The sequence below is a fragment of the Silene latifolia genome, chromosome 1 (assembly GCF_048544455.1).
Source record: "Silene latifolia isolate original U9 population chromosome 1, ASM4854445v1, whole genome shotgun sequence".
Classification (NCBI taxonomy): Eukaryota; Viridiplantae; Streptophyta; class Magnoliopsida; order Caryophyllales; family Caryophyllaceae; genus Silene; species Silene latifolia.
This window is the reverse complement of record NC_133526.1, coordinates 185,904,215-185,918,666: the sequence shown is the minus strand read 5'-3', so window position 1 is coordinate 185,918,666 and position 14,452 is coordinate 185,904,215. Positions and strand designations below refer to the sequence as shown.

General features: G+C 34.5%; 1 protein-coding gene across 1 annotated transcript; it reads left to right on the top strand.

Moving 5' to 3' along the window:
• The first annotated feature begins 1,300 nt into the window (after positions 1-1,300).
• Positions 1,301-4,628, top strand: LOC141613346 (ethylene-responsive transcription factor RAP2-12-like). Its single transcript, XM_074432081.1, has 2 exons — positions 1,301-1,783; positions 3,419-4,628. The coding sequence occupies exons 1-2, from the start codon at positions 1,528-1,530 to the stop codon at positions 4,258-4,260; spliced, it is 1,098 nt and encodes a 365-aa protein (XP_074288182.1). The 5' UTR covers positions 1,301-1,527; the 3' UTR covers positions 4,261-4,628.
• Positions 4,629-14,452: the final 9,824 nt, after the last annotated feature.

Below are 14,452 nucleotides of genomic sequence, written 5' to 3'. Positions count from 1 at the left end.
ACCATTGACTATTTATCCTTGTTTTCTACTCTGTATTAGTCTATTTTAGAAAACTTGTTTCTCCTATTCTCCAATTATTTTTGAAATATCTACAATTTTACACATGCCAACTTTATACTCCCTCCCATTCACAATAAACCTCCCTATTTCCTTTTTCGGTTATTCACAATAACCTCCTTATTTCCTTTTTTGGTAAGTGTTTGTGTGGTCCAAATTTAATTGTATGGTGGGGGTAATGTATTTGTGTGGTCCAAATTTAATTATATGGTGGGGTAGTGTGTTTCCTTAATTTTTGTGCCAAAATAAAATGGGAGGTTTATTGTGAATGAGAGGGAGTATAAAATAAAAAGTCATTTGTCTGGTTTAAGATACATGATAATACGGGTTAACTTCTAATAAGTTACGTTCAAATTATCCGACTCTAAGGCTCTGTTTGGTAAAACAAACTGAAAAGCTAGCTGAAAACTGAAAAGGTACCTGGAAACTGAAAAGCTAACTGAAACCTGAAAAGGTAGCTGATAAGGTAACTGAAAATTAGAAGCTGATAAAGTGATTGATTATATAAAAAATTGTTTGGCAAACTAACTGAAAAGATAACTTAGGGGTTGTTTGGTTACCCATTAAATAACACAGGAATTTCAATTCATGTGAATTGTAAAATGGGTAACTTGTTTGGTTGCCCAAATTCACATGAAATGGAATTACCTTGGAACTCTAATTCCTCCATAATGGAGGAAGTTGCTTACCTAGGTCCCCCTAGGTAAGTTGCAATGCCTACATAAATTGTATTTCCTTTATGCAACCAAACAACATTTTCTAATTCACATGAATTCTAAAATCATGTGATTTATCACTTCCTAGGCAATACAACTTCCTACATGCAACCAAACGACCCCTTATTTTGGTAAAATGACGTAACAAGATATCATAATTATTTAATATATTATAAATTAAAAGGGTAAAAAAGTAATATTACCAAGAATCGGTCGAAATGTATCTTTCTGCTAGGTAAGATTTCATTTCGGTGAAATTTTATTTGGGCAAATAAGCTATTTACCAAACATTTTCATAAAATTAAGCTACCTGAAATTTTTATCAAAAAAGCTACTTCAGTCAAAACAGGTACCTGAAATATCTTGTCAAACGAAGCCTAACATCATGTGAAAAGAATAGATTAAATACGAGTAAAATATAAGTTCATAGTTGATGATGAATTAATGGTTCATAAACAACACTAAACTCTTGCTCCTAATCAATATGGGAATTTTTGCATAGCTCCAACACGACTTTGCCACGTGTCAACTTTCCAAAAATAATCGAGACAAAAGAAATACGAAATATCATTTAACCGTGTTTGTACTTTAGTCGTGTTGTACCGTGCTAATAGAACAACCTCTATGCATACGCATCTTCGTCACATCCGTCCACAAACTCCCCCTATATAACCTTTGTACTTAACGCACTACACCTTATAACAAAAAGTCAAAACAAACATCTAAATTTTTTCAGGAAACAAAAAGAAAAAAAATGTGTGGAGGTGCAATTTTATCAAATTTGATAAACATAAAATCAAGAAAAGCAGCTGAAAATACACTATGGCCGAGTACCAACATTACAGAACAAAAATCCAAGTGTTCGAAACCATTGAAATCTGTCAATGTTGAAGATGATGATCAAAGTTTTGAAGCTGATTTTTTGGAGTTTAAAGATGATGATTTTGATGTTAAACCTGCTGTTAAGCCCATTTTTGCTCCTAAGCTCAAATCTTCTACTCCTTTCAATGGTAATCTCTTTTATCTTTTTTTTTTTTTTTTTTTTTTTTTTTTTTTTTTGATGTTAATGTTTGTTTTTTCCGACAAATTTCTGTGTAAGGCGGCCCAGAGAAGTTTTAAAACCGGTTTATTAGGTAACTAACTTTTAATTAAATGAGTCGTGCTATTTGAACTAGTGAATTCGTTTTAGTTTAATTTGATGCTGACGGGATTTGAACTACGGTCTCTTCTGCCTTTACCAGCTAAGCTATCTCACATCCGCTTCCTTTCCCATTTTTTCAATCAAAGTTTGTAGTTGGTATTTAAAGTTGTTAATTTTCTTTGTATTAGCCATCTTCATGAGAGAAAGTTATGATCTTTATGGATTTTTGAAGAAAGTATCTTATGTTTGGTGATGTTCAAGGAAGAAAGTTATGATTTTTATATGTATTTTTCCATATTGAGTATATCATTTTCTGGGATTTAAAAGTTGTTCTGTAGCCTGTAGATTAATTCTGAAGTTAGTTCATCTGATTGATTTTTGTAAGGTAATGTTTTGATTTTTCATTTTAATGGTACTGGTTCCGTCCAATCATTTGTTTACCTTTGATTATAATACCGCTCACAAGGAATATAAAAGAGAAACAAATAATTGGGACAGAAGGAGTATAATTTATGTTAGATGAGGTCGCTATGGATTGGAATTCTATCAACTATGTAGATGATTATTGGAAATGTAATTTTATTAGCTTAAAATTTTGTTATGTGATTTTTGATAAACTTTTAACTATTGGTTTGTAGCCATCATCATTCTAGAAAATTGTTGACCATTAAGTGAAATTTATTGGTTATAGCCTTTAGGTTGTTGGGTAGGTTTACATGAACTTGAGATCATTTATTGGATTTTATTTTCTTACCATTTTAGTTTTCTTGCAATTCTCTGTAATTTATTCATGAAATCTATCCGGATTTTCGGCCATGGAGAAGTAATGTCAAATCGGGTTGATTCGTTGTGCGATAGCATTAATTACTTAAGTGAATTTGTGATTTGGTGGATGCTGTGAAGAGTCAATATTGTAGCATAAATGTTTTCTGTTGTATTCAGCAAATGATAACAGGATTTAGGGACCATGTATCTCAGTTTCTGAGCCCCCTTATCTCTTGAAGTTAATGGATTCCTCTGTCGTGGTCCATTTAATTTGTCGAATAATCCTTTAGCGGAATTTGATACATGCAAGGTATGGGGTCGTCTATATTATTGATGTTGTATCATCGTCTATGTTTGAATTGGAGTTACTTTTTTTCACGTTGAAAAGGACGGTTGAATTTGCAAAATAAAGAGGACGGAGTTAACTTGTGTTGGCCGACATGGCCGCTGTTTTTAACCGTGGAGATCTGTTGATTTCTAATGGTTTTCCCCTTATTTTAAAATTGATTGATTTTTTATCAGAACAATATTGTGTGATCTATGTCATGAAGTAATTGCTTCTTCATCTACTTTGGTCATGCAAGCCTCCCTTTCTATCTCCCCCTTGAAGGGTGTTGGGGACGGGTTTCATAATTCATACCTATATCTGTGAGCGGCTTGTCAGAGACAAGTATGACCCTAGTATGGAAGAGTCGATCTGTTGGTCATTAGCTTATATTTCTTCTTTCTGTCTTTGTAGGATTGAATGCTAAGATCAATGATGAAGCTGACGAATCTGCCAATAGAAAAAGGAAGAATCAATATCGTGGTATCCGACAACGTCCTTGGGGTAAATGGGCTGCTGAAATCCGCGATCCCAAGAAGGGTGTCCGAGTTTGGCTCGGAACTTACAACACTGCTGAAGAAGCTGCTAGAGCATATGATGCTGAAGCCCGGAAGATCCGTGGTAAGAAAGCCAAAGTTAATTTCCCTGTGGAAGCCCCAACACTTTCTTCCCCTAGGCGCACAGTCAAAGCTCGGTCTCAGAGAGCCACTAGTATACCAAACCAAACCCCTGCAGGTCAGAATGTCAATGTAATGACCAATTTTGACAACCAGTCTTTCACCGACTTCTCTTTTGTTGAAGAAAAACCGCTAATGCAGAACTTCCTGTATTCCTATCCCACACCGGCCATGCCAAAGGTAGACCCTAAATCCTTGGACTCATCTGATGGTTGTGACCTGTATTTCACTTCTGATGATGGTAGTAATTCTCTTGATTTATCTGACTATGGCTGGGGAGAAAACGGTCCAAAGACCCCTGAGATAGCATCATTCTTCGCTGCTGCCATTGAGACTGATGAAATTCAGGTCCCGGATGAGGAAAACCCAAGTAAGAGATTGAAATCAGACATGGGAAATAGTCTTTCTGAAGCTGAATTTGAGTCTCAGTTGAAACTCTTAGAGATGCCATGTCTGGATGAGAACTGGGCCATGGATGCTTTCCTTGGTAGTGACGTAACTCAGGCAAGTGTAACCTCAACCCCAACTGATATATGGAGCTTTGACGATTTTCCTGCTATGACTATGGGAGTCTTCTAAGCTGCTTGTGGATGATTGCATCCGTCTTATTGTATGTAAATAAATGAACATGTTACTTTGTATTTAGATAGCTTGGAGTAATCCTTTGGGTTCCGGCATAATTTCTCTCCTGGAGGAAATGATCACATTTGTTTGTTCGATTTTCAGGGTCGTCTATGCTTTTAATCCTAAAAAAGGTTAATGGATTATCATGCAACGGCTGTCATGTCGGGCCTAATAGGTAAATTTAGGCTTTTGTTTCGAGTTTAAGACCTTGTACTTGGTCGTCTGTACCATTGTCGATTTCAACCTTAATGATTTGAAGTTTAGACTTGGTTTGTAAGTTTGTTGCCCTTTCAAGTTTCAACAATGGTCTGTTGGTTGCTTCTGTTAAACTTCAGCTGTTTCACTGAGTTGCATTCTGTGCATTCTAATTCTAATTGTTATTTTGACGGGTATGGTGCAATATTTGACGATGAAGACTCGGATATGGTGCAAGATAGATAAGAATGCTTAGAAACTAGCAAAAGTTTGTACCATGTATGCATGTCATGTGCTATTTAACCGTTTTAATCTTAAAATAGATATGTCCGGTTTAAGGGAGACGTACTTGGAAGTTTTATTTTTGAAAGGAAGCTGCAGCTGCAAGTTGGTATGCAAGTAGTACAAGATATTAATATCCTGGTACAATAATTGGGCAACCATTGAGGTTCAACTTGCACTAAAGTTGTTTTAAAATAGTAACAATAGTTGTCCCCATTCTGCAAATGGTCCTTGTTTTATAGTTTTGCCATCCCTTATCTTTAATGAGTAATAAGATGACAGACCCAACCGTAAGGGTCCGTAATCCGTCCTCATCCGTCTGTATGGTTATCGTGATTGGTTATCCGTGTCTTGGTAGAGTGGTAGTGCTAGTACTAGTGCGCCTTCGCATGTATACTTATCGGGGCTGGTTACTTGTCACCTAGGTAGCACCAAAACGGACACGGACACGGACACGGACATGGACATGGACACGGACACAACACGGATACGTGATACGACATTCCATGAAATTTAGGACACGAGACACGTTATATAAATTTAATAAAGTATATATTTTATAGTTATAAACATTCGATTTTATTTGGGGATATTCTCTCGTGTACCCCTCAACTTTTTCATTTTCTATGATATACCCCTCTTTTTATACAAAAAAACTTTGACCGTCAATAGTTCTTGGCTACAAGTTCAGAATACGATAAACTTCTTTTTCAAATTGACCGTCTTTAAAAGGTCTTCCGTTTAAAAAAAATTCACCGAGGTTTCAACTCGTAGTCGGGAATTATGGTCGGTCAAAGTTTATTCGTTAAAAAATGTTTGACCAACCATAACTACCGGCTACGTGTTCAAAAAGCGGTGAATTTTTTTTTCAAATTGAAGGTCTTGACGAGATAATTGGTTTGAAAAAAAAATTATCATTTTCTGAACTCGTAACAGAGAATTATTGTCGGTCAAAGTTTTTTTGTGAAAAACGAGGCAGACACCATAAAAACGAAAAGTTCGAGAGTCTGTGAGAGAAATACCCCATTTTATTTTTATAAAAGTATTAGATATTAAATTTAAATAAGTAAAGGTGAAACTTGTCCATGATTATAACTCATTTTCATTTCCCATCAAAACCCATCTTCTAATCAAGCTATTTTAACAACTCATTTCCTGTCTAAAGAACATCATTCACCCCAAATTGATGTCCAAATGTTATGGACACGCGTCGGACACGGCCCAAATACCATGGACACGCGTCGGACACGTGCCCAAATAAATGTTGAAAGATAGACACGGCTTTATAGGCGTCCGACACGTTTCGGCGTGAGGAGTGTCGGTGTCCGACACGATGTCGAACACGGGACGGCTGATTAAGAGAAGTGTCCGTGCTACCTAGCTTGTCACTTTGTAATGACTTTTGTCTGTATGGATATTGCTTACGCGCAACGGACAACAACAAGTTTAGTTGTTAACTATGACTAGAGTTGGCATAAAGGGCCGCGGGCCAGTGGGCGGCACGGTCCACGACACGGCACGACGAGAAAATCGAGGAAGCACGGGCACGACACGAATGGGCTTTAAACGGGCTCTGACGCGATTTTCTTCAAAAATCCGTGCTTAGGCACGACACGGCCCAGACACGGTGGAGCCCGGCACGCACCAGGCACGACGGGCTTGGCACGACCCGACACGAAGAATGGCCCGTTGATCATTATTTATTAAACAAAAAGTACATTAATATTTAATAAAATATATATTTAAACCATTAATCATCATTTATTAAACAAAAAGTACATTAATATTTAATAAAATATATATTTAAACCATTAATCATCATTTATTAAACAAAAAGTACTAAAAATATATCAATTATATAACGTTTTTTTTTGCCGGCCCACGGACAAGGCACGAAAAGCCCATGGGCCAGGCACGGCCCGAGCACGAAAATGGCCGTGCCTTGAGCGGGCCGCGGCGTAGGTTTGGATCAGTGGGCCTGGCACGGCACGGCCCGAGGAGCCCAATATCGTGCTGGGCCGGCCAATTTTGGGGAAGGCACGACGCAAGGCGACGCGGCCACCAAAGACGGCCCATTGCCTACTCTAACTATGACGAAATGAGGACTGGTTAGGACTTAGGAGCTGAAGGGCTGTTCTCCCCCAATCATATATCATATATTATATTAAATCTGAAACCAACAGCTCCTTTTATCGCCACGTGTCAACGCCTACTCCTACGCCACGTGTCAAAGTGATACATGCAAAATCACGTACAAAATCCTAAAATAGAATGATAATTATTGATTCTTCCTAAACAATATTTGATATGATATTATTTCTATAACATGGAGAGCTTATTGGAGGAATTAACATGATTATAGGAGAAATTATCATTGTTAAATTAAATTTGGAATTAAATCGTGATTTGTTGAGATTCCGTCTAATCTACACTTTATATCGCAATATTAGGCGAATAAATTTGTTACCTTCGTTTAGGTAAATTTTATTTAAGCAACAAAAATTAGAATTATGTCATTTTCAATTTGCTAAATTTTAGTAAATTCTTCATTTTCAATTTGCTAAATTTCATATTTTTTGTTTTTAATTTTAGTTGTAATGCTATAAAAGCAGATCATTGGAGGGCCGAAGATGAATACTCAATCAAATAAGATTATCCAATTAGAAAATTAGCATATTGATTTGGCCATATTAATTCAAAATGCTTTGGATTATGATTATTCTAATTATGATTATCCTCATTAACGTCAAAAAGGGATTCCTTTCCAATTAATATTCGATGGAGTAGATTAGACTGGAGTACTCCATATTACTCCCTCCGTCAAAATCATTTGTTTATCTTTGATATTCTTTGTGAGAGGTCTTTTAATCAAAGGTAAATAAATAAATGAATTGGACGAAGAGAGTATCTTTCAAGAAATGTAACTAACACAAATTAATTGAACAATTTATGGGAGAAGAGTTAGATAGAGGTTAATATTGGATTCGTATAAATTGATATGTTAAATAAATCATCCTTTGATTCTTTTTTTTTTTTTTTTTTTTTTTTCTAATCTACTTTTCACAATACATCTTTTAACTTGCATTTACACAAGTGACAATACAACACTAACTAATGACGTAGAAATTCACAACTGTTATGGTTGTATTTACCACCATTTTGATACTTCACATTATAAATATATAATTGGTATTTCTTAAGATGGGGTTAAATAACACCGTACTTGGATGGATCAGACAAGCTTATTATTAATCCCTAGATATTATGCTTTTATCCTATGTATTTTATTTGATCCGTTTTAAGTTTAAGACGGGGTATTAGAATTTAGAACGTAAACATTAATATGCCAACGGGGTAGGAAAGCCATTTTATACATCTTTACTTAAATGCGTATGAGAACGTAAACATTGATATGCCAACAGGGTAGGAAAATAACATGTGTCGCATTGCATAGTTCCAGTTTGTGTAATAACAATTGGGTAAATAAAATATGAAGTTTCATACTCCCTTGAGTCATTTCGTCCCAATCATTCGTTTGCCTTTGGTTTGGACACAAATGCCAAGAAAAGAGGAGGGGGTCAATTATTAAATAACAAGTGAATCAAATTGAGTGTGGAGTATCAAATTGCTTATCAAAGGCATTTTTAAAATATAAAGGTACAGAATGGATTGAGACAACCCAAAATTGAATAAACAAACAAATGAGTGCGTGGGACAAAGGGAGTTTCATATATGGCGTTACTTATCCATTGTTTTACACAATTCGGGTTTAGATCAAGCTTTAGTCCTGAATTTGGGTGTCGGATAGGGTTATTCGGATCAGCTCAATTTTGACAAGTCTAAGTTACCTCAGCCGCCTACTTCGACTACTTGCCAATAACTTATCAAAAGTCGAGAAAAAAATCATAGTATTTCGAATAAAAAAAATTATAGTATCAAAAGTGTATGGGTAGTAGATAAAGTGAAATTTTCTAAAATTTAATCTATATATATATATATATAAAAGAGAGTTTTTTCGAGCGATCTGAGAGCGTCCACATCATCAAAAATCAATTTAGGAAAGTATAATTTTTAATGTAAAAAATAAAGTGGAGAATCTTTTAATTATTATAATATGTATATTTCCTAAATTATATTCATGTGATATTTCCAATTTTTATATCAACCTTTTACATTTTATTTGGCAAAAAAATATCGTTAAAAAAATTATGAAAATAATATAATTAGCTTTGTGGTAAAAAATGCTATCATTAGAGTATAGATTTCATATTCTTTGCACATATTAATGATGGTGTACTTCGTAATACGTAAAATTGTGTACTTTTTAGTATGTTTTGTCCCACATTGGAAAATAACGTAGGTGCGGTGAATATGCTACATATAAATAGTAGAATTGTCCCACATCGAAAGATTAGTTCAAGGTGATGTGATCCTATGATTATAAATAGGAGGCATATTTGGAACTTATGATCCACCCAAAAAAATTTGAGTCTCATAAATATTGTTTTAAAGAGCTCTTAAGATTTTCAATCATTATCTACGATATGATATAAAAAATAAAGTGGAAATCGTTGGGAACTACCCGGGAAAGAGTTAAGAACATGAGCAAGAAAAAAGATGGTGTATTTCATAGTATGTTATATGTCCCACATAGAAAAATAATATAGGTGTGACAAATATACTACATATAAAAAATAGAATTTTCCCAAATCGAAATATAACATAAGGTGGGTGATTCCATGATTATAAATAAGAGGCATCCTTGGAACTTAGGCATCAACCCAAAATCATTTGAGTATCTTAAGTACTGTCTTGGAGTGCTCTTAAAAGTTTATATCATTATATTTTCTACCTATTGATTTTATATGTCCTACATTTAAAAAATAATGTAGGTGTGGTAAATATACTGCGTTTAAATAATATAATTAGAATTGTGTTAAAAATTTTTTTATCATTAGAGTATAGGTTCATATCATTTGCACATATTTTTATTATGATAAAAAAAATAGAAAACAAATGTATGAATATTAATAGATAATATAGTATTTACTTATTATTAAATCGGGTTGGATGTCGAATTAGGTTCAAAAAATATGGTGTACTTTTAAATATGTTATTCGTCTCACATTGAAAAAGAATGTAGGTGTGATAAATATATACTACGTATAAATAGTTGAATTGTCCCACATCAGAAGATTATCATACGCTAAGGTGATCCCATGATTATAAATAGGATTTATCCTTAGAACTTAGGTATCACCCCAAATATATTAATCTCTCAAAGTATACTTATTATATAAGAGACTTTAAACATAATCTTGAATTAAATGTTAAATTTTTAAAGTTGTAACATTTTTTTTAGGTGGGAGAAAGAGCGATAAAATGGTCAGTATTATAACGGAAATTTTTCATGATACCCTCGAATTTTGGTAGATTACACATAATACCTCTAATTTTAAGTTTCTGCATATAATACCCTTGTGTTTACTTTTTTTTCATAATGCTATTACTCCTATGAGTAAGTAGATGAGTAATTGAGCATGTCATGCTATTTGTGTTTTGTTATTTAGGTATTAAATGTTAGTTTATTAAATAAAATATGGATTTAGGAATTAGATAATGAATTGTTTGTGTTATAGATAACAAAAGAAAAAGGCGTCCCCAAGTCATAAGAGTAATGGGCTAATGACGGAAGTTGTCAAATGGTATTCTGAAAAAGAAAAAGGTGAACACAAGGGTACAATTTGTAGAAACTTAAAATTAGGGGTACCATGTGTAATCTATCAAAGTTCAAAGTTACCATGAGAAATTTCTAATATTATAATGATATAGTTAATTATATTTTCATTTAAAAGAGAGAGATATTCGTACCAATAAAACAATAAAGGGGGAATTATTTTTAATTGTTATTTTATTGTCACGCCATCAAACTTAACGTCCATTTAATAGCCTTTACATTAGGGGGTACCATGGGCAAAAAAATGGAACCTCAAGGGTACCGTAGGCAGATTCTTAAAAGTAGGGGTAACATGAAAAATCTGACAAAATTAAGGGGTACCACGGAAAATTTCCGTATCTCAATTATGAATTTTTTTTTTGAAGAAAAACGACGTACAAATATTAATGGAGAGTACTTGATCATATTATTAAATTTAAATATAACTATTAGATATAATGAGTAGCAATTGTCCGTATTCGGTATTCGGGATCTGGTTGGATGTCGAACTAAGTGGAAAAAATATAGTGTAATTCTGAGTATGTTATTTGTCCCACATTGAAAAATAATGCAGGTTTGATGAATATATATTACGTATAAATAGTAGAATTGTCCCACATCAGAAAAATAATCCAAGTTTGGTGAATATATTACATATAAATAATAGAATTGTCCCACATCAAAAGATTAGTATAAGGTAGGGTGATTATATGATTATAAATAAGAGTTAACCCATATATTAATCTTTTATTTTTTTTGAAAGAGATATTTTAATAATATGTAAACCAATCATTAGACATAGAATGTAAACATTAAACCCTTATAACGTTTCTTTTGCATTATAAATAAGTTTATTACCCCGTTGCAACGCACGGGCATTCAAACTAGTAATTTACTAAATACGACAAATATGTAAGTTGTTACTTTAATAATACTTTTCGTTTCCACCCGTGCAGTGCACAGGTTCAGAAACTAGTCTTTAATTAAAAGGTTATTTATGTTTCATTGTTAGTTTGTTCTTCTAAGATCTATGTTAACCTTACTTCTATGTTTGGTTCCGCCACCAGTCATTTATGTTAGGGTAGCAACCCAAGTCACACATTGGAAAAGAAGAGAAGTTCTACCTAATTTATAAGAAACCCACTACTTTATTAGTATGAGGCCTTTTGGGAAGATGCCCAAGAACAAAACCGTGCGGGCTTGACCCAAAGCGGACAATATCATACTAATGTGACGGTGTGGTGGAGGCGGAAGTCCCAACAATTTAGAATTCGAGGAAACGCCGTTGTACAAAATGGAGAAAGTATGGATAACTGGGCTTGGTCAATGTGAAATTCAGGCTGGGTCCGATATCGATAAAGCTAGGGTCGTGTTATAAACGTCAACACATTACTAAATAACGTCGACAATTAGTCTTGACTTTCCAACATTGCCCTCTCATAATTTTCCACCTTCACTCTCTCTAACATCTTTCTAAAAAGACGGTTTTCTAAAAAAAAAAGAACCCACACAAAATTAGATGGTTTTTCAAAAAAAAAAAATGAGGAATACAACGTAATCAAACAAAACGTAAGTTAGTTTACGTAATTTACGACGATTAAAAACAGTTTTAACCATATTGACTAATGACAGTAATAACGATCAAGCTAGACACGTAAACAACGATCAAACTAGTAACGATGTTCAAGAGGTATATTTACGTTTAATTACATTTTAGTTGAATTGTATCGAGACTACCTCCCACCTTTTCAGGGATTGTAGTCTCGTTTCAAGGCTATGGGCGGACTCTCTTCTTCGTATTAATACCTCCCTTTATGCGTCGATAGGTCTTGAGGAATGGATTGTGAATTGGTTAAACTATCTGCGGTTATAAGATGACTTCGATTCTAAACTAATTTATTTTGTCTCGGTCATCTGGTGTATTTGGGTATGGAGGAACTTAGTCATCTTTAAGGGGCTTGCCTTTTTTGTTAATGGTTTTTTCAATATGTACTCCTCCGTTGTTGCTTCAACTACTCAAGCTGTCACCTCCTTTAAAGACAAGGATTCCTGTTCCCTTAGTGAGTCCTTGGTTTTTGTGGGGGATCCTATAGAGATATATAAAAATGGTCACCCTTTTTAGGTGATTGGTGAGGGTAGGGATTGTTACTCTATTCATATCAAGGTTGATGCTTGTTGGTTGAAGACTCTTGAGGCTTCTGCGGGATGGATTGTTGGTTGAAGACTCTATTCATGCTAAAAAGGCCATCAGAATGTAATTATTTGGTTTTATTGTTGCAAAGCAAAAAAAAAAAGTTATTTTCACGCAATTTTTTTTTTTAAAAAAAGGAGCGAAAGCAAAAAAAAAAAAAAAAAGCTGGATGTGAATCATACTCGTCCAAACCTAGGGTTGGACGAGTACTATTCACATCCTAATCTAGGTCTGGCACGTCTAACTAGACTTGGCAACCAAATCAGGGCGTGTCGTGTTCGTGTCGACTTTAAACGGGTAACCACTACCCCAACCCTAACCCGACCCAATTAAATAAAGGGTCATTTGTCTCAAACCTAACCCAACCCAGTTAGTTTTTCTATAACCCAACCCGATCTGTTTAACCTATTTATCTTTTAACAAGTCATTTTTAACCCACTTAACTCGTTTAACCCAATAAACTAATGAAATAAACTAAGCTTTATAGCTTTATTATCCAAAAAATGATGAATGGAAATGTTTATTTTTAAGTTGTTTGGTTGGATTATTGATTCAACCCAAATGTATTATGATACTTTTAAATAAATGGGTTATTCGTGTCGGGTTCGTGTCAAAACAGCTCAACCCTAACCCAACCCATTTAACTTTCGTGTCGTGTTCGTGTCAACCCAATTACTTAAATGAGTTACAACGTCTTAACCTTAATCCGCTAATTTCGTGTCGGGTTCGTGTCGTGTTTACGGGTCGTGTCAATGATTGTCACCTCTACGTCCAACTAGACCTGGCAAACAGATCAGGTCGTGTCGTGTTCGTGTTCGTGTCAACTTTAAACGGGTCATTACTACCCCAACCCTAACCCGACCCAATTATATAAATGGGTCATTTGTCTCAACCCTAACCCAACCCATTTAATTTTTCTATAACCCAACTCGACTTGTTTAACCCATTTAACTTTTAGCAGGTTATATTTAACCCAATTATCTTTTAGCGGGTCATTTTTAACCCTCTTAACCCGTCTAACCCAATAAACTAATAAAATAAAGTAAGCTTTATAAGCCTATTATCCCACAAATGAGGAATGAGAATACTTATTTTTAAGTTGTTTGGGTGGATTATTGATTCAACCCAAATATATCATCACACTTTTAAATAAGTGGGTTATTCGTGTCGGGTTCGTGTCAAAGAGCTCAACCCTAACCCGACCCATTTAAGTTTCGTGTCGTGTTCGTGTCAACCCAATTACTTAAATGGGTCACAACATCTTAACCCTAACCCGCTAACTTCGTGTCGGATTCGTGTCGTGTTTTCGGGTCGTGTTAATAATTGCCACCTCTACGTCCAACCCTAGGCTTGGGATTATATTACACGTCCATTTTCTTTTATGTCTTTATATTTTCTTTCAAAATACAAAAGAAGTAAAGTAAATAAGGAATTAAGGAGGAGAATTCAGAAAATGAAAGGCCTACTTATATCCTAGTAAGTAGTAATTGATTAAATTTTGATAAGACAAATGTAATGCAAAGACTAATACGGATGTTTTATCTCGAAATTTTTGCGTGTTTGAAAGGAGCGTAATTTTTCAATGAACATGTAAGGAGGCATGTGATTGATAATGTGTTGAATAATCAACCTAGAAAAAGAGGGAAGATTTTCAAGAATCAAACTACATCAAAAATTAAGAGCGCTCAAACAAGCAAAGAGTGACATAGTTTGCACCGTTTTCTATCTTTCCAATGTTCACCACAAATTTTACATGCTACTCC

What these genes read in the sequence shown, in the direction of transcription:
- LOC141613346 (XM_074432081.1), top strand. Translation starts at nt 1,528, where the DNA reads ATGTGTGGAGGTGCAATTTTATCAAATTTGATAAACATAAAATCAAGA. An exon ending in ATCTTCTACTCCTTTCAATG is followed by an intron (nt 1,784 to 3,418) that starts GTAATCTCTTTT and finishes CTGTCTTTGTAG; the next exon opens with GATTGAATGCTAAGATCAAT.